The sequence below is a fragment of the Budorcas taxicolor genome, chromosome 16, assembly GCF_023091745.1.
Source record: "Budorcas taxicolor isolate Tak-1 chromosome 16, Takin1.1, whole genome shotgun sequence".
Taxonomy (NCBI): domain Eukaryota; kingdom Metazoa; phylum Chordata; class Mammalia; order Artiodactyla; family Bovidae; genus Budorcas; species Budorcas taxicolor.
Window position 1 is genome coordinate 55,850,665 of NC_068925.1, and position 21,137 is coordinate 55,871,801.

Here is a 21,137-nt window from a genome sequence, read left to right on the forward strand (position 1 = left end):
TATAGACATCAACAGAACCATCCCATGCCACAGGAGAAATTAAGTTGAGAGTTAAATCTAGTCTTTGAGTTTGCTATTTCTCACCCACAAGCACCCCAGAAAAATACGAAAGAAGTCCAACATGTAATGTGACACTAAGACAAGACTATTACGACTTGAAGAACTCAAATGTAACCATCTTTTTCTTCTTTTTTTCTACCCACATTCTCCTAAAGGTGTCAATGAAATTGCTAAAACAGCATGGAAAAAGAGAAGTAAGCACTCTGCTGCTCCCCTACTCAATCAATAAGAGCTGACTGTAATATTAGTTGAGGTTTTTCTTTAGGAAAAATCAAGGTAGCCTATTTTAACAATGTAGAAAAGGTCATATTTTCAAGTACACTGCTTCAAAGGTTCACAGTACTTACCCATATAGAATAAGAGGTGTCTTATCTTTATGATATTCCAAGAAAGTTAACACATTTTTAAACTTCACAAGCCAACTTCTAGCTCTTACATAAGTTGAAACGTCATAAATATTCATGAATCTAATAAAGAAAAATATACATACATGATGAAAACCAAGTGCTATACCTTTGGGTAATATATGAAAAGTTATACTAAATATAAATATAATATACATTTATAAAATATGCCTCCGTATCCACCCACCTAACCACCCATGGTCATAGAACAGAAACAATTTTAGCATGAGACTCCTAAAGTCCCTGTCCCTGAAACTTTTCTGACCTAAGGTAGAATATAATTAAAACTTCTCCAGTCCAATTCTTTGAGGTTCAGAATCAAGCTTCCTCTTGTCATGCCTTGCCTAGCCCAAGATTCTCCTTGGCCCTGAACTCCCTAAGTTAAGTTAAGTCGCTCAGTTGTGTCTGACTCTCTGCGACCCCCTGAACTGTAGCCCACCAGACTTCTCCGTCCATGGGATTCTCCAGGCAAGAATACTGGAGTGGGTTGCCATTTCCTTCTCCAGGGGATCTTCCCAACCCAGAGATCGAACCCAGGTCTCCCGCATTGCAGGCAGACACTTTAACCTCTGAGCTACCAGGGAAGGTTCCTCCCCAAACTTTATTTAGGAACTGATGCTACATCTCCCAAATATATTACCAGGCTGATGAAATGTTAACTATCACCCAGAAAGAATCTCCTAAAGTTGCTCTACAGCTTTGTCTTAGAACATTCATTATTTAATGTTTATCAGAATTGTAACTGGATATCAATATATCTAAGATACCGAGTTTTTCCCATCATATTTAATTGCATCTATCAGTTTCATGCACACACACATGCTCAGTCGTGTCCAACTCTTTGTGACTCTATGGACTGTAACCTGCCAGGCTCCTCTGTCCATGGGATTCTCCAGGCATGAATACTGGAGTGGGTTGCCATTTCCTACACCAAAGGATCTTCCCGAATCAGGAACTGAATCTGCATCTCTCACGTCTCCTGCATTGACAGGCAGATTTTTTACCACTGAGCCACCTAGGAAGCCCCTATCAATTTCATAGGCTGGATCAATTCCTCCATATCCTGCTCCACACCAGGGAGCAATTTAATAGTAGGCTCCAGGCCTTCTTACCTCCCCTATGCAATAATTAAGTGAAAACAATATAAAGACAAAAGAATTATAATCATAATTAAAACTATGTGGGTTCTTTTTAACAGCTCCCCTTTCCTCTCATATAATTGCTCTGCAGTTAAATCTTACTTCAGAAACTCCCAATATTATCAAACTCATGAATCTTCAGGGAGAAAAGTATAAACAAGTAAAATAGGAAGTAGATGGATAGATGGATGGACAGACAGATAAATTTTTAAAAATTGATCAATCTAAAGCAATTATCCTTCAACTAAAAAATAAATTAAAAAAAAGATTGATCAATCTGGACACTCAGCTGTCTTCATTCTTTATCACATACCCATTCAATCTTGGAAATATCAATTAAAGAAGTATTATACTTACTTTCCTTGGATGTGGCAATAGCTTTTGGTTGCACCAATTAATGTCCGGGCTGCCTCAACACTGAGGACTCCATCATTACACTGCTTTTCAAAGCTACTCTAAACATAAAATTTTAAATAAAAATTACAAAGGACAAAAACATTAGTGAAATATACTCTACTTGACCTTTACATAGCCCTCATTATTATTATTGAACTCAGTATATGAAAATATACTTTTCAAAAACGATAGCAAGAAATAAATTTCATTCAATTTGAGTATTTACAGAATATTCAATTTTTGCAAAGTACTTCCTTGGATGTTATAAAAGACACAAAGATTTCTGGCTTCAGGAAACTCAAAATCTGTACAACTCAAAGAGTTTACTTCAAGTGTTCAACATCACTAATTATTAGAGAAAAGGCAAATCCAAACCACAGTGAGGTATCACCTCGTATTGGTCAGAATGACTGTCATCAAAAACAGCTACAAATAATAAATGCTGGAGAAATTGTGTGGAGAAGACAGAACCCTTGTACATTGTTGGTATGAAATGTAAATTGGTGCGTCCACTATGAAAAACAGTATGCAAGTTCCTTAAAAAATAAAAAATAGAGCTACCATATGATCTAGTAATCTTACTTCTGGGTATATATGCCCCCAAACCCCAAAATTTATTTCAAAAAGATACATGCACCCCAACATTCATAGCAGCACTATTTACAATCACCAAGACACAGAAGCAACCCAAGTGCCTGCTAACACAGTTGGCTTAAGAAGATATGACTATACTATATATATATATATATACATAAATATACCATGGAACATACATATACAATAGAATATATATATATATAATGAAATATTACTCAACCATATAAAATAATGAAATATGCCATTTGGAGCAACTTGGGCCATCCTAGATTATCCTGGAGAAGGCAATGGCAACCCACTCCAGTACTCTTGCCTGGAAAATCCCAGGGAGGGAAGAGCCCGGTAGGCTGCAGTCCATGGGGTTGCTAGGAGTCAGACACTTTCACTTTTCACTTTCATGCATTGGAGAAGAAAATGGCAACCCACTCCAGTATTCTTGCCTGGAGAATCCCAGGAATTGGGGAGCCTAGTGGGCTGCCATCTATGGGGTCACAGAGTCGGACACGACTGAAGCAACTTAGCAGCAGCAGCAGCAGCAGCAGATATTATCAAACCAAGTGAAGCAAGTCAGACAAATATATCACTTATATGTGGAATCTAAAATATAATATAAATGAATCTATATACAAAATGGAAACAGACTCACAGACATAGAAAACAAACTTATAGTTACCCAAAAGGAAAGGGAGGAGGACAAATTAGGAATATGATAATCACAGATATAAACTACAATACATAAAACAGATAAGCAACACAGATTTACTGTATAGCAAAGGAAATTATATTCAATATCTTGTAATAAACTATAATGAAATATAATCTGAAAAACTGAATCACTATGCTATATGCTTAAAACTAACACAATATTGTAAATCAAATATATTCCAATTTCTTAAAAAAAATAACATGGAGTGGATCACTACATGGGATTATTGCTTTAAAAAGTAAATGTGGTAGGGCATTATAACAATGGTCCCAGTGAAACATAGCTGCCCATGTCTCTTTGTAACTAACATTGCTGCTCTTCCCTTCAAAGGCAGGCTTTTCTTTAGTCATTGAATCTGGGCTAGCTTTGGGATTTACTTTGACTAATTGAATGGGAGTGAAAATGATGTTATTCAACTTGCAGAGCCTAGGAGATAGAGGCCTTGCAGCTCCTCTTCTCACCCTGTTGGAACCCAGAGATCACCATGTAGTGAAGAACCCCAGTTCACTCTATTGGAAGATAGGAGGCCATGTGGAGGAGAACCAAAGTGCCCTGAAATACAACACAAGAAAGAAAAGTGAAGTCGCTCAGTCGTGTCCGACTCTTTGTGACCTCATGGACTAGAGCCTACTGGGCTTCTCCGTCCATGGGATTCTCCAGGCAAGAATACTGGAGTGGGTTACCATTTCCTTCTCCAGGGGATCTTCCTGACCCAGGGATCAAACCCGGGTCTGCCGCATTGGAGGCAGACACTTTAACCTCTGAGCCATCAGAGAAGCATAGTCAACTGCCAAATCTGTGAGTAAGGACATGTTGGACCCTCCGACTCCGATTGAACTAAGATGGTAGTCGACACATGAGTGGTCCCAGGCAAGACCAGCAACAAAATCATCCAGTTTGCCAACCAGCAGAACTATGAGAAATACCAAATCATTGTTTTCAGCCACTAAGTTTTGTAGCATAGCAAAGGCTAACCAAAACAGAAGTCAGTACCAATTGTGGAGAGTCTCCATAACAAAAAGCTAAACCATGTGTTGTTAGTTTAGGGACTAGGTGGTGAGCAGATGCTAGAAGGGCAATGAGGAGACAGGAAGTCGGAAAAGCACTGAGAAAACTGATGCAGAAGGCTGGAGGGAGGCAGATGTGCTATGATGAGCCAGCACAACTGGCAATACTGTCACCTAAGGCAACTTGGAAAGCAGAAGATAGGCCTAATAAATTTATGAATCTGGCTAAAGAGATTTCTGGATTTCAAATATTCTAGAAATAAACTTTTGGGGGTATATAATTGCTTTACAATGTTGTGTTAGTTTCTGCTGCACAACAACATGAATCAGCCATAAGGATAAATATATCCTCTCTCTCTTAAATCTCCCTCTCACCTCCACCTGCTATCTCACCTGTCTAAGTTGTCGTGGAGCACCAAGCTGAGCTCCCATGCTCTACAGCTGATTCCCACTAACCATTTTATACATGGTGGTGTATATAGGTCAGTGCCATTCTCCCAGTTTGTCCCACTCTCCCTTTCCCCTCCTGTGTCCACATGTCTGTTTCTCTAAATCTGCATCTCTATTCTCGCTTTGAAAATGATTCATCTGCACCATTTTTCTAGATTCCACATGTATATGTTAATATACAAGATTTGTTTTTATCTCTAGCTGCATGTGATAACTGGAGAAAGCAATGGCACCCCACTCCAGTACTCTTGCCTGGAAAATCTCATGCATGGAGGAGCCTGGTGGGCTGTAGTCCATGGAGTTGCTGAGAGTCGGACACGACTGAGCGACTTCACTTTCACTTTTCACTTTCATGCATTGGAGAAGGAAATGGCAACCCACTCCAGTATTCTTGCCTGGAGAATCCCAGAGACGGGGGAGCCTGGTGGGCTGCCGTCTATGGGATTGCGCAGAGTCGGACACGACTAAAGAGACTTAGCAGCAGCATGTGATAATGTATCAGAAGAGAGAGGTAAACCAAAGGGTAACAGTTCAATCTGTAAGCAGATATTACAGAAAATATAAAGAGGCCATGATTGGTTTGAAAACCAAACCCATTTTCCATCTGCAGTCTCTCCAGGTGGTAAAATATCAGGGAATGAAAATCAAATCTAGAGTTTTGCCAGTAAAATATGGCCTCAGCTTCAAGATCAAGTCAAGGTTGTGGCTCAAGACCCTTGGATAAGACCACTTAGAGGTTAAAGGTAGTGCTTAGTCAACCCTCTCAAGCAGACTAAAGGCTTTCTCAGACTCATGTTGTCTGGTATGTGGTCTGTATGAAAAGGAATTACAGAGAATAGACTACAATCAGACTCATTGAAAACACAGAGTTTTTAAGGAAATTGTATCAGGGTGGGCTTAAAAGACAATAAAGAGTTTTAAATGAATGGGAATTTCTATTTCTACCGGCAGAAATCAGACTGAGAAGATCACTGTTACAAACATGGATTACATGTATGCATACTAAGTCACTTCAGTCGTGTCTAACTCTCTGTGACCCTATGGACAGTGCCTGCCAGGTTCCTCTCTGTCCATGGGATTCTCCAGGCAAGAATATTGGAGTGGGTTACCATTCCCTTTTCCAGGGGATCTTCCCAACACAGAGATCAAACCCTCATCTCTTACATCTCCTGCACTGGGAGGTGGGTTCTTTACCACTAGTGCCACATGGGAAGCCGAAACATGAGGGTTACCTCCTATGATAATAGAATGAGGAGAACTAGGTCATATGCCCAGCTGGATTTCAGAACTGCCAAGGACCAGTGATTAATCAGTGCTTCTTGTTCTCTTCCTTCTTGAACAGAAGTGTCTGTTGATTACCACTGAACGTTGGGATTGGGGATGGCGGTGGAGGTGGAGGCTGAGGAGACAGGTAACTTTTCTTTTTAGTCCACTGTTCTGTGTATCAAGAGGAATCATACTTAAAGAGATACAACCAAGAAGCCTGAGCAATCCTAGACTAAATGAACATCATGAGGTACCAGACTTTGAATTTGCTACCATAATGGGATAAAGCTTATCTGGGTTGGGAGTGGGATACAGTGTCTTAGAAAAAGATGAGTGTGTTTTGCTTTGTACCTCCTCTGAAAGCTAAGTCATGTCCAACTCTTTGTGACCCTGTGGACTGTAGTCTACCAGGCTCCTCTGTTCATGAGATTTCCCAGGCAAGGATACTGGAGTAGGTTACCATCTCCTTCTCCAGGGAATCTTCCTGACCCAGGGATCCAACCCATGTCTCCTGTTTGGCAGGCAGTTTCTTTACCACTGAGCCATCAGGGAAGCCCTTTGCTTTGTAGGAGGGGTATAAATATTTGTGGCCAGTGAGCAGAACATGGTACATTATATATGGTCACAAATTCTTTGCATTTCTTACCATCAAGAGTTTGAGTCTACTGTCCTAAGCCTTAAATTAAAGCGGCTTCATTTGCAAAGTCTGGTGTAGGGTACTGACTCTCAGCTATATGCCTCTCATTCTTCAAAGGCTAGGCCAGCTTCCTCACATGACAATCTCAGGGTGGTATTCAAAGTGGAAGAAGGGGGAAGTTGCAAATCTCCTCAAGGCTCCAGTACGTTCCCAAAGTCATTTGGCCGCATATTCCTGGTCACAAGAGCAACCCAAGTTCAATGATGGGGAGGGATATAGATACTACCTTTCAATAGGAGATTGGTTCTACAAAGAATTCATGACCATACTTTATGTCTCTGGGTAAGAACCTTCCAAATTCTGAGAACATTTTAAATTAACTATAGAAATGTTTTTAAATCAATATACTGTTAGTGTTTTTGTATTAAGAAGAAATAAGTCCTTCAATAGAAAAAAAGAAAAAAAAGAGGAATTTATAGATTAAAAGAGACCTAAAGTACATATTCTGGGCTTCCCCAACGGCTCAGCAGTAAAGAATCCACCTGCAAGTCAGGAGCCACAGGAGATGCAGGTTTGATCCCAGGGTCAGGAAGATCCCCTGCAGGAGAGCGTGACAACCCACTTTGGTATTCTTGCATTGAAAATCCCATGGACAGAGAAGCCTGGCAGGCTGCAGTCCATAGGGTCACAAAGTTGTAGTCAACTGAAGCGATAGCATGCACACAAGCAAAGTACATATTCATTAATTGCAATATATGATTTCATTGAAATGCAATTTAAAGATGTAAACTGGAACTATGCATTGATCACATTTATGAGATAACTGGAAAACTGATCATTGACCAATATTTGATGTTATTAAGGAATTAATCTTTAGGTACAATATTAGTATTTTACTGTTTTTTAAGACTTTAAAATTTCAAGATACATACTGAAATATTTGCAGATGAAATGATATACTGAATAACATCTGGGATTTGTTTCAAAATAACCTGGGAGATGCGGGAGTGACTGAGGGTGCAGATGGGGCAGGGCTGGTCATGTGTGGATGTTTGTGAAGGCTGAGTGATAGGTACATCGAGGTTCAGTACACTATTTTATCTACTTTGTACATGTTAGAAATTCTTCATAATAGGTTCTAAAATAAAAATAAAAAGGAAAGATTCTGGGCATAATGAGCATTTTGTATACTTGTAAATTTGAATAAAATTTTTACTATTAGGATAAAACTCCAGTTTTAAATGTACAATTTGATAAGTTGATTCAAACTTGATTGTGTCTCATAATCTATGTTTATATTATAACATTCAAATATTAAATCTTAAATATTTTAAGAGAATGTTTGATTCATTAGATTTATTTTAGCTTATTAGATTTACAAGAGTTAAATAAGCACTTGAGAACATTTTATATAAAAGGAACTCACATACTTAATCTGTTAAAGCAGTTTCAAATATTTAAAGATGTTTAATTGTGTAAATGGCACAAAATATTATTCAAAGGCTCCCTAAAAGTGAACTGCTAAAAGCTGCTAGACTTAGAATAAGGTTTGTAACTTGAATTTAAAGCCTTAGAAATTTATTTTTCTAACTTTCATAAATCAAACAGAAAGTTTAACAACCAATCAAAAGGTGAAAATTTTTCTAGTCATCTGAAAACTATATGTAAGAATTAAAAACGTTGCAAGAATAAAATACATAAATAAAAAGCAGATTATGTGAAGGATACTAACTATTTGTATTATAGCTACATGCAATCGGGCTTCTTCTATTAAAACTTCATCTGTTGGGAATTCCTCCTTCGCCTTACTGTCACTTGAAACTTGAGGAGTCTGAACAGAGACAGAGTTAAAAATAAGTAAAAAGGATAAGGAGCTGTCAAATAGTCTGCTTGACCAAGATTCCAATAACTCAAATCAGAATTGCTAAAATGAAGGGCTGTGTGTAAGTGAAAAACATTCTCCATGTTAGAAATGTTGATTTCAATTGTGGTGAAGTAACTATTCATTTGCAGAGAAGGCAATGGCACCCCACTCCAGTACTCTTGCCTGGAAAATCCCACGGAAGGAGGAGCCTGGAAGGCTGCAGTCCATGGGGTCGCTGAGGGTCGGACACGACTGAGCGTTTTCACTTTCACTTTTCAGTTTCATGCATTGGAGAAGGAAATGGCCGCCCACTCCAGTGTTCTTGCCTTGAGAATCCCAGGGACGGGGGAGCCTGGTGGGCTGACATCTCTGGGGTCGCAGAGAGTCGGACACAACTGAAGCAACTTAGCAGCAGCAGCAGCAGCAACTATTCATTTTGGGAGATTTAGAAGCCAAATTCTTCCCCAAACCAGTCTATGCTTGACTGCTCTCTGAAGCGGCCTGTGTTTTCTGCTTTTGAATAGTACTTTTACAGGGAGAAATCGCTCACTTCCTCAACCAGCTGGAAAATATCACCCTGGCAGAGGCCATTCAGAGTTACTCAATCAGCCTATTTGTAAAAAACCAGTTCTCTCGTATTTGGAAAATAAGGATAGATCACCAACATCTGTTCAGAGATAGAATTCAGAGTATTTTGGCTGATAGAAAAAAGCTAGTAAGTGTATCTCTCTTCAGTATCCTGACCTATAACCAGCAGAATCAAGTTTTGCATAATAAACAAAAGAAACAGAGAGAAAGGGAAAGGACTAGTTTTCGCCTGGAATCAACTCACAGGAATGATGTATTCAATCTTTGTTTTTTCTTCTACTAAGGTCCAATTAACATTTGTCAAAAGTTTTTCTGTTTTAAATAAAGTTATTCTGCTCTGTATCATCTCCTGGATGTGCTTAATGGCATTTTGCATGGCCATCTGTCTTGGAATGGAAAGGACACACAAATCTATGACAAAGAAAAGAAAGGACCTCAATAAAACAGTGAAGAATGCACAGGGAATCAAAATGTTGCATGTAGTGAAATCTTGGCATCACCTGCAGAGCCAAACCAGAGTGCTTAGAGCAAGGACAACTATTTGCCCAAAATTTTCCAGAAAATTACTCAACTACCCATTTCCTTTCAGCTGTGCAGCTCAACTTTATCTGACTCAACTGCTAAAGAATGTTTTCTTAGTTTCTTTTTGTTTCCTATAGCTAGAAGCATGACTCACTATTTCAAGTTATCCAGTCAATATTTCTCAAAGTATGGAAAATGATCCGTACCTTCTTACAGGTAGAAGAATTGCCTGTTGAATTATTCCTGGGCTTTACCCCACGTCTGGAGAATCTGACTGGCCTCAGAATTTTTATTTTAGCAACTTCTCCAGCTGATTCTTATACATAATAAAATTTAAGGACCACTGCAGTAGAGATGTCTCCAATTTAACATCTCTGTTTCCTGATAAGAAAATCTTTAAGTCCAAAATTTGTGGCAGTTTGTATCATCCTGAAGTATCAATTTGAAGTTACAGCTATCAAGCTTGCTTACCAAAAGGAGAAATTTAATTAGTGAGTGAGCTCAGCCTACACATTCAGAATTCCATTTCAATAAAACTGTTCTCGATAAAAAAAAAAAAAAAGATTCTACTGTATAGCATAGGGAACTGAATTCAACATCCTATGATAAAGCACAATGGAAAAGAATATAAAAAACAATGTACACATATGTATAAATGAATCACTTTGCTGTACAGCAGGAACTAAAACATTCTAAATCAACTATACATCAATTAAATGTTAATCTCTTCATAACTGCATATGAGATGTCTCAGTTCGGTTCAGTTCAGTTCAGTTCAGTTCGGTCGCTCAGTCATGTCCAGCTCTTTGCGACCCCATGAGTCGCAGCACGCCAGGCCTCCCTGTCCATCACCAACTCCTGGAGTTCACTCAAACTCACGTTCATCGAGTCAGTGATGCCATCCAGCCATCTCATCCTCTGTCGTCCCCTTCTCCTCCTGCCCCCAATCCCTCCCAGCATCAGAGTCTTTTCCAATGAGTCAACACTTCGCATGAGGTGGCCAAAGTACTGGAGTTTCAGCTTCAGCATCATTCCTTCCAAAGAAATCCCAGGGCTGATCTCCTTCAGAGAGGACTGGTTGGATCGCCTTGCAGTCCAAGGGACTCTCAAGAGTCTTCTCCAACACCACAGTTCAAAGGCATCAATTCTTCGGTGCTCAGCTTTCTTCACAGTCCAACTCTCACATCCATACATGACCACTGGAAAAACCATAGCCTTGACCAGACGGACCTTAGTTGACAAAGTAATGTCTCTGTTTTTTAATATCTAGGTCGGTCATAACTTTCCTTCCAAGGAGTAAGCGTCTTTTAATTTCATAGCTGTAGTCACCATCTGCAGTGATTTTGGAGCCCCCCAAAATAAAGTCTGACACTGTTTCCACTGGTTCCCCATCTATTTCCCATGAAGTGATGGGACCAGATGCCATGATCTTCGTTTTCTGAATGTTGAGCTTTAAGCCAACTGTTTCACTCTCCACTTTCACTTTCATCAAGAGGCTTTTTAGGTCCTCTTCACTTTCTGCCATAATGGTGGTGTCATCTGCATATCTGAGGTTATTGATATTTCTCCCGGCAATCTTGATTCCAGCTTGTGCTTCTTCCAGCCCAGCGTTTCTTATGAGATGTCTCAAATAGTTTAAAATGTTATTAAAATGTTTCAGTTTAACTTTATTGCATTCTCTACAGGACACTGTGGTGGTTGAAATTTTCAGGGATTCAAAAAGATTTGAAATCATATCCCTCTCAGTTCGCTATGGTCCAGAGCAAAGATGCATTTGATTGCATGCTAAAGAGTTAGAATGTGTTAGCTTTGGATTTAAAATTCCCATGGCATAGAGCACACAAGGAGAAAGTTTATTCATTTGTGTAATTACATCCCACCCATTAGGATGAGCAACAGCCACTTTCCAGTTGCTCTGGGAAAACACGGGTATACGGGTACTGATTGGTTGTATCAGTACATTTGAATGAATGCCTGTGTTTAAGATGATTCTGGAAGAATATGAGGATGAATCTTTCCCTCTCTTTCCTTTTTTAAAAATTTTATTGAAGTATAGTTGATTTACAATGTTGTGTTTAATTTCTGCTGGACAGTAAAGTGATAGTGTTATATATATACATGAGTGAGTGAAAGTTGCTTAGTCGTGTCCAACTCTTTGCAATCCTATGGATTATACAGTCCAATGAAATTCTCCAGGCCAGAATACTGGGAGTGGGTAGCCTTTCCCTTCTCTAGGGGATCTTCCCAACCCAGGGATCAAACCCAGGTCTCCTGCATTACAGTGGATTCTTTATCAGCTGAGCCACAGGGAAGCCTTGCTCTAATATACATACACACACACACACACACACACACACACACACACACATATTCTGCATATTCTTTTCCATTATGATTTATCACAAGATATTGAATATAGTTCCCTGTGCTACAGAGTAGGACCTTGTTGTTTATCCATCCTATCTGTAAAGGTTTGTGTCTGCTAATCCCAAACTCCCAGTCTTTCCCTCCCTTCCCTCCTGGCAACCACAAGTCTGTTCTCTATACCTGTAAGCCTGTTTTTGTTTCATAAATGTGTTCATGTGTGTCTTATTTTTATTAGATTCCACATATAAGTAATATCATATGGTATTTGTTTTTCTTTTTATGACTTACTTCACTTAGTATGACAAGCTCTAGATTCAGAGGATGGAAAGCATTAGACCAGGTGGAAGAAGCTAATTTGAAATTCTTCCTGATAAAATTCAGTTTTGTCAATTACATGCTAACATGAGAGTAATTCTAGAAAGGATGAGCACCGAGTCTGAGGATAAAGGATGTGACATACATATTTGTTTCATAATGAAAATTCTGAGGCTCAGTTCAGTTCAGTTCAGTCGCTCAGTCGTGTCCGACTCTTTGAGACCCAATGAATTGCAGCACGCCAGGCCTCCCTGTCCATCACCAGCTCCCGGAGTTCACTCAGACTCATGTCTATTGAGTCGGTGATGCCATCCAGCCATCTCATCCTCTGTCATCCCCTTCTCCTCCTGCCCCCAATCCCTCCCAGCATCAGAGTCTTTTCCAATGAGTCAACACTTCGCATGAGGTGGCCAAAGTACTGGAGTTTCAGCTTCAGCATCATTCCTTCCAAAGAAATCCCAGGGCTGATCTCCTTCAGAATGGACTGGTTGGATCGCCTTGCAGTCCAAGGGACTCTCAAGAGTCTTCTCCAACACCACAGTTCAAAGCATCAATTCTTCGGTGCTCAGCCTTCACAGTCCAACTCTCACATCCATACATGACCACTGGAAAAACCATAGCCTTGACTAGACGGACATTTGTTGGCAAAGTAATGTCTCTGCTTTTGAATATGCTATCTAGGTTGGTCATAACTTTTCTTCCAAGGAGTGAGCGTCTTTTAATTTTATGGCTGCAATCACCATCTGCAGTGATTTTGGATCCCAAAAAATAAAGTCTGACAGTGTTTCCATTGTTTCACCGTCTATTTGCCATGAAGTGATGGGACCAGATGCTGTGATCTTAGTTGTCTGAATGTTGAGCTTTAAGCCAACTTTTTCACTCTCCACTTTCACTTTTATCAAGAGGCTTTTTAGTTCCTCTTCACTTTCTGCCATAAGGGTGGTGTCATCTGCATATCTGAGGTTATTGATATTTCTCCTGGCAATCTTGATTCCAGCTTGTGCTTCTTCCAGCCCAGTGTTTCTCATGATGTACTCTGCATAGAAGTTAAATAAGCAGGGTGACAATATACAGCCTTGACATACTCCTTTTCCTATTTGGAACCAGTCTGTTGTTCCATGTCCAGTTCTAACTGTTGCTTCCTGACCTGCATATAGCTTTCTCAAGAGGCAGGTCAGGTGGTCTGGTATTCCCATCTATTGAAGAATTTTCCATAGTTCATTGTGATCCACACAGTCAAAGGCTTTGGCATAGACAATCGAGCAGAAATAGATGTGTTTTGGGAACTCTCTTGCTTTTTCCATGATCCAGCGGATGTTGGCAATTTGATCTCTGGTTCCTCTGCCTTTTCTAAAACCAGCTTGAACATCTGGAAGTTCACAGTTCACGTAAATACAAAAAAAAAAAATTGTATGGGAAGAAAAGGAGAAGAAAAAAATATTTCCATGATAGTAAAACCTCTTGATATTGTTTCTGAGTATCAGAGTAAGAGCAATCTCAAGCAAACAAGCATGGGAGAAAACCAGATGCCATGTCATAAGCCAAGAGAGCACAGTGGGTCTGGATCCGTGAAAGCCTATAAAAATTGGTGGGAAGGGAGGTGTAAGCAAACCTTCAGGGATCAAGTTAACTTCACTCACACTCCAGCGTAGCAAGCTCATGCTGGCCCAAGCACAACTTTCCACTGCAAACAAGAGCAAACCCCATGACTGGGGGAGAAGGAGTGCTGCCAAAACTCTGCCCCATTTACTAGTCCTATTCATATACTAGCACTCTAGACTTTGAGATCAGCTTTCACAAGAAGCTCTGCCATAGTGTTGATATGGCACAGTTTCAGGAATGGGCAGAACTATGGAAAGACACAAGCAGAGAAGCTGAATTCACCAAGCTATTTCTCTATTTATAAGAACTCTCCTTCCTCAGTACCCTTCCATCAATCTCTCCCAAGTTCCACACCTTCCAAGAAATCTTCTGATTACTAATTTATTAAGGAAATTGGTATTTAGAGGTGAATAGGAAATGGCAATCCACTCCAGCACTCTTGCCTGGAAAATCCTATGGATGGAGAAGCTTGATAGGCTACAGTCCATGAGGTCGCAAAGAGTCGGACACGACTGAGCGACTTCACTTTCACTCTCACCCGAATAATGATCACAATTATTTCAGACATAGAAAGAAATCATCCTCATTATAAATTAATAAATTGATTTTCTGCTGCTTCTCTATTCTCTTGGGAGTGCAACAGATGTAAATTTCCAGCCATCTGATTCATTCTAGACATTCTGACAAAATCAGGTCTCTGCACCAGCAAAGCTGAGGATCAGGCCATGGGACACTGGACAACACTAAGGCTCTACTCCTCCAAGACTCTGTGTAATTCTGCCCCATCCTCTCTCTCCTCATGGACTCTACTGCCACTGATTATCTTATCCTGATTTTTTTATTGTCATGGGCCTTTTTGTGATTTTATTATATTTATATACTTTATTATCAACAGCTTCACATTTTTTCTAGAAACAGGCAACTCTGGCAGAGCCTGTTTACTGCTTCCCTTAATTCTCCTCTTCTTTCTTTCCCAATAGAATCTCCATGCTTTGGCTAAGCACATGACCAGTTAGTTAAGATAGTACTTCCCATCTTCCTTTGCCCTTGTGTGCCCATGAGACTAAGTTCTGGCCAATGGACTGTGAGTGGTAATATGTACAACTTCTGGAGGCAGAAGGAAGCGTCTTTAAATAACCTCCTTACTTTCCATTGACACCATCACCACCACCATCACTCCCACCCCATTTTCCCTTTCTAGTTGATTGGATTGAAGGTAACAGTGACTGTGAGCCCACTTCTACCCTGCAGACAAGAGCAACACCCCGGAAGCAGAGGAGGAATGAAAGAGAAGGATTTTAAATTTCTGGACAACCTCGTAGAACAGAACCATCCTACTCTTCTAGATTTTCTGATGGGAGAGGTGGGAAACAGCTTCTGTCTTGTTTAAGGCACTCTTAATGTGGTTTCTATTAACAGGGAGTGAATGAAAACTGAGTGATTTCATGATCAATTCCTTGAGCTCCAGAAGAAATGTCCCACCTTCAGCAACAATCTATTCGCATTATTCTTCCTGGTTAAATAGACTTTACCTAATGTCCAGGCCAAACGAGTCATCATGTATGAATTTATTCCCAAGGTCATTAAGGATATTACTTGTATGTACAATATAAACTGAAAGACAAAACACATACACATTATTAAGTTTTCCAAAGGGAATCATTGTTCAGTTAATCACCAACAAAATTCTACCTTAATCCACATTTTTAAATCCTACCTCTGATAAGTAAGAAGAGGCAAAAGGGCTGTTTTGGGGCAGGAAGTTCAGCAACAGCAGGCAGTGGTGACAGGGAAATGCACTTACTGCAAGCATCTACTACAAAAAGCCTTACAAGAAGCTCTGAAGAAGCAGACAGGAACTGCAGTGGGGTTCAGAGAGGCACTGCACCGAAGCATAACCACATTTGTAGATCTTGGCTCTGCCATTTATTAACCATGGAATTTGAGGCCAGTGAACTTAACTACTCTGAGTCTCAATGTCCTTTACTGAAACGTGGAGTTAATAGCAATGCATCTTCAGAGAGTATTTCCCAAACGACTGATCTTATTTAATAAGCACCTGAAGTGCTTCTTAAAGACACTGACTCCCAGGTTAATTCCCTGCAGATTCTGATTCTGTAGGTCTGGGGTGGCATCAAACGGATTCATAACATCAGACAGATTTGGGAAACACTGGAAAATGATACTCACATGTTAGTTAACATTTCATTGTCTTGTGTTTTAGACCAATTCCCTGCACAAAAGAAAACTGAGGGAGCTCAAATATTGGTCATTATTCTTTTCCTCTGGAACATGGAAGGACCCAAACTCACTGCAAAACCACAGGTATATTTGGACTTCAAATGCATTTCCAGACCATGCTCACACACATGGAGTGTAAATCCTTGGGAAAGATGGCGATGATTATGATACTCCATTATTTTTTAAAGCACTATTAAAAAATCAGCTCTTTCTCTTTGGGGAGTTAGGGTGCCTGAGTTCTTTCACTAACATGCTATTTTTGTTTGTTTGGTTTTGGTTTCCTCACATACAAGATGAGGGAGGTGATACTTGCTCCTTCCAGAAAAGACATTTGAAAAACTACTGTACTCCTAAGGATCTTCTAGGACACGAGTAAAAGAGCAAAGAAGAGAAAATTCTGTACTTGCTGTAGGATAATATTCAAAAAACTCTGTACATTTACCTCCAGATTAAGGTTCCTTGGGAGGTGGGTAGTGCTCTTTCTTTATGTAAGAATTTTTTTGGAATGGACTATTTTTAAAGTCTTTATTGAATTTGTTACAATATTGTCTCTGTTTTAAGTTTCGCTTCTTGACCCCAATGGAAGTGGGATCTCAGCTCCCTGAATAAGGATTGAACCTGTACCCCCTGCATTGGAAGGTAAAGACTTAACCACTGGATCACCAGGGAAGTCCTGATGGGTAGTGTTCTTAGTTCACATTATTTAGGTGCTTTTCACCCTCCCAGGAGTAGGTTTGGGATTCATCTCACCAGGAAGTGGCAGGGATATCCTGGGGACTTCTAGAAACTTCTAATGACCTATCCAGCGAGCTCACAGAGTACTGTCACAAATACTAAGGTACGCTAACACTGTCAGCAGATGTTCTGGGCTCTCTGGACCTTCACTGGCATCCCACTGATGCTGCCACTGCCTGATTTCCCACTGGCCTGGAAATCCACTGGGTGGCCCATGGGGAAAAGGTTTTGAGAGAGAGTAGAAAGGAAACCAAGTTCTGTCTTGCACTGTGGATAATGTAGCCTAGGCCAAAATTTTTTAAGAAATTAATTTTTTATTTAGCCCTAAACAACATAAAGAATGAATGAAGAGACAGAGCCAGCAAAAACAACACCCAGTTGTGGATGTGACTGGTGATGGAAGTAAAGTCCAATGCTGTAAAGAGCAATACTGCACAAGAACCCGGAATATTAGGTCCATGAACCAAGGCAAGTTGGAAGTGGTCAAACAAGAGATGCCAAGAGTGAATATCAACATTTGAGGAATCAGCAAACTAAAATGGATTGGGATGGGCGAATTTAACTCAGATGACCATTCTATCTACTACTGTGGGCAAAAATCCCTTAGAAGAAATGGAGTATCCATCACATTCAATAAAGGAGTTCAAAATGCAGTCCTTGGATGCAATCTCAAAAACAACAGAATTATCTCTATTTGTTTCTAGGGCAAATCATTCAATATCACAGTAATCCAAGTCTATGCCCCAACCAATAATGCTGAAGAAGCTGAAGTTGAACAGTTCTGTGAAGAACCTACAAGATCTTGTAGAACTAACACCCCCAAAAGATGTCCTTTTCATGATAGGGGACTGGAATCCAAAGTAGGGAGTCAAGAAATACCTGGAGTAACAGGCAAATTTGGCCTTGGAGTACAGAATGAAGCAGGGTAAAGGCTAATAGAGCTTTGCCAAGAGAACGAATGGGTAATAGCAAACACCCTCTTCCAACAGCACAAGAGAAGACTATACACGGACATCACCAGATGGTCAATGTCAAAATCAGATTGATTAAATTCTTTGCAGCCAAATATGGAGAAGCTCTATACAGTCAGCAAAAACAAAACCGGGAGCTGACTGTGGCTCAGATCATGAACTCCTGATTGCCAAATTCAGACTTAAATTGAAGAAAGTGGGGAAAACCACTAGACCATTCAGGTATGACCTAAATCAAATCCCTTACAATTATACAGTGGAAGTGAGAAATAGATTCAAGGGATTAGATCTGATAGACAGAGTGCCTGAGGAACTATGGATGGAGGTTTGTGACATTGTACAGGAGGCAGGGATAACACCATCCCCAAGAAAAAGAAAGGCAAAATGGTTGTCTGAGGAGGCCTTACAAATAGCTGTGAAGAGAAGTAAAAGGCAGAGAAGAAAAGGAAAGATATATCCATTTGAATGCAGAGTTCCAAAGAATAGCAAGGAGAGATGAGAAAGCCTTCCTCAGTGATCAATGCAAAGAAATAGAGGAAAACAATACAATGGGAAAGACTAGAGATCTCCTCAAGTGATAGAGGGATACCAAGGGAAAGATACCATGCATCTTTTCATGCAAAGATGGGCTCAATAAAGAACAAAAATGGTATGGACCTAACAAAAGCAGAAGATATTAAGAGGAGGTGGCAAGAATACACGGAAAAAAGATCTTCATGACCCAGATGATCAGGATAGTGTGATCACTCACCTAGAACCAAACATCCTGGAGTGTGAAGTTGAGTGGGCTTTAGGAAGCATCGCTACAAACAAAGCTAGTGGAGGTGATGGAATTCCAGTTGAGCTATTTAAAATCCTAAAAGATGATGCTGTGAAAGTGCTGCACTCAACATGTCAGCAAATTTGGAAAACTCAACAGTGGCCACGGGACTGGAAAAGGTCAGTTTTCATTCCAATCCCAAAGAAAGGCAATGCCAAAGAATGCTAAAACTACGATACAATTGCACTCATCTCACACGCTAGTAAAGTAATGCTCAAAATTCTCCAAGCCAGGCTTAAACAGTATGTGAACCATGAACTTCCAGATGTTCAAGGTGGATTTAGAAAAGACGGAGGAAACAGAGATCAAATTGCCAACATCCATTGGATCATCGAAAAAGCAAGCTGCTCATGCTGCTAAGTTGCTTCAGTCATGTCCGAATCTGTGCGACCCCATAGACGGCAGCCCACCAGGCTCCCCCGTCCCTGGGATTCTCCAGGCAAGAACACTGGAGTGGGTTGCCATAGCAGAGAGTTCCAGAAAAACATGTATTTCTGCTTTATTGACTACATCAAAGCCTTTGACTGTGTGGATCACAATAAACTATGGAAAATTCTTCAAGAGATGGGAATACCAGACCACCTGACCTGCCTCTTGAGAAACCTGTATGCAGGTCAGGAAGCAACAGTTAGAACTGGACATGGAACAACAGACTGGTTCCAAATAGGAAAAGGAGTACGTCAAGGCTGTATATTGTCACCCTGCTTATTTAACTTCTATGCAGAGTACATCATGAGAAACGCTGGGCTGGATGAAGCACAAGCTGGAATCAAGATTGCCAGGAGAAATATCAATAACCTCAGATATCCAGATGATACCACATTTATGGCAGAAAGTGAAGAAGAACTAAAGAGCCTGTTGATCAAAGTGACAGAAGAGAGTGAAAAAGTTGGCTTAAAGCTCAACATTCAGAAAAGTAAGATCATGGCATCTGGTCCCATCACTTCATGGCAAATAGATGGGGAAACAGTGGAAACAGTGGCTGACTTTATTTTTGGGGGATTCAAATCACTACAGATAGTGACTGCAGCCATGACATTAAAAGATGCTTCCTCTTTGAAAGAAAAGTTATGACCAATGTAGACAATTTATTCAAAAGCAGAGTCGTTACTTTGCAAACAAAGGTCCATCTAGTCAAAGCTATGGTTTTTCCAGTAGTCATGTATGGATGTGAGAGTTGGACTATAAAGAAAGCTGAGTGCCAAATAATCAATGCTTTTGAACTGTGGTGTTGGAGAAGACTCTTGAGAGTCCCTTGGACTGCAAGGAGATCCAACCAGTCCATCCTAAAGGAAATCAGTCCTGAATATTCATTGGAAGGACTGATGCTGAAGCTGGAACTCCAATACTTTGGATACCTGATGCAAAGAACTGATCCATTTGTAAAGACTCTGATGCTGGGAAAAATTGAAGGTGGGAGGAGATGGGGATAACAGAGCATGAGATGGTTGGATGGCATCACTGACTCAGTGGACATGAGTTTGAGTAAACTCTGGGAGTTGGAGATGGACAGGGAATCCTGGCATGCTGCAGTCCATGGGTTGGAAAGAGTTGAACTCGACTGAGCAAATGAACTGAACTGAACTGAAAAGATATAAATATTAACTAGATCCTTAATTCAAACATTTATAAAATCTTTTTTTCCTTAGTATATTTAATAAGCATTTCAGTTTTCACTCTGACGCTATGGGAACTGGAATGCTCTAACTAGGGTACTGGTTTTTTCATACTTTCTGACAGCTCTTGAAAAACAGCATTTGTGTGTTCAACAACACCTACTGAACATTTACTAAGCTGTCAAGTGTTTTACTAAGTATCATTGCGATCTTCAACTTGAAGTCCCCCAAGTCTAAAAAACTCACCCAAGATCACTCAACCTGTGAATGGTGGGGCCCGAATTCAATCCCAAGTGTATCTCACTCCCATAGCCATCACCATTACTTGATATTTGGTCCCTTTCACACCGTCAATATTAACTTTCCTCCATAAGTTCCTTTCTACTTAAAAGAATGCATTCTCCAAATCTAATTTTTTATATGGTTAGCTTTTATTATTGGGTACTATGAAAAGTGCTACAAAATAAAATGAGTAAATATAAATAATCATGGGATATGATTTTTCTTACCAGCTGTGGTGACTCCACTCTTTGTTCAGCCAGATTATGAACTTCAGGAGCAAAGAGTAAGCTAAAAACTCCTTTAATTCCAGACCATGCTGTAACAATTCCCCACCTCCAGTTGTACTCATAACTTGAATGTATCAGAATAGGGCTCACTAACACAACAGTAACAAACCTGTTGAAAGAAAAACATTTAGTTTAAATAACACCTTATGTATTCATGTGTTTTGGGTTTTTGGTTTTTTTTGGGGGGGGGGGTACGGTTGATACTATGTAGCAAATACTAAATTTCATGAAAATTTTTTCAGAAAAGAGAAGTCAATCCAGTTTA

The 21,137-nt window shown here is 40.0% G+C and overlaps 1 protein-coding gene across 1 annotated transcript in view; it reads right to left on the bottom strand.

Moving 5' to 3' along the window:
* The window catches only part of SLC9C2 (solute carrier family 9 member C2 (putative)), a 95,213-nt gene that overhangs the window by 35,871 nt on the left and 38,205 nt on the right, over positions 1-21,137 (bottom strand). Inside the window, exons 9-14 of the mRNA XM_052653577.1 lie at positions 20,813-20,981; positions 15,453-15,534; positions 9,359-9,525; positions 8,395-8,493; positions 1,961-2,058; positions 408-527 (exon numbers count right to left, since the gene is read on the bottom strand). Of these exons, the coding sequence (XP_052509537.1) occupies positions 408-527; positions 1,961-2,058; positions 8,395-8,493; positions 9,359-9,525; positions 15,453-15,534; positions 20,813-20,981 (735 nt within the window). The remainder of the gene's footprint in view (positions 1-407; positions 528-1,960; positions 2,059-8,394; positions 8,494-9,358; positions 9,526-15,452; positions 15,535-20,812; positions 20,982-21,137) is intronic.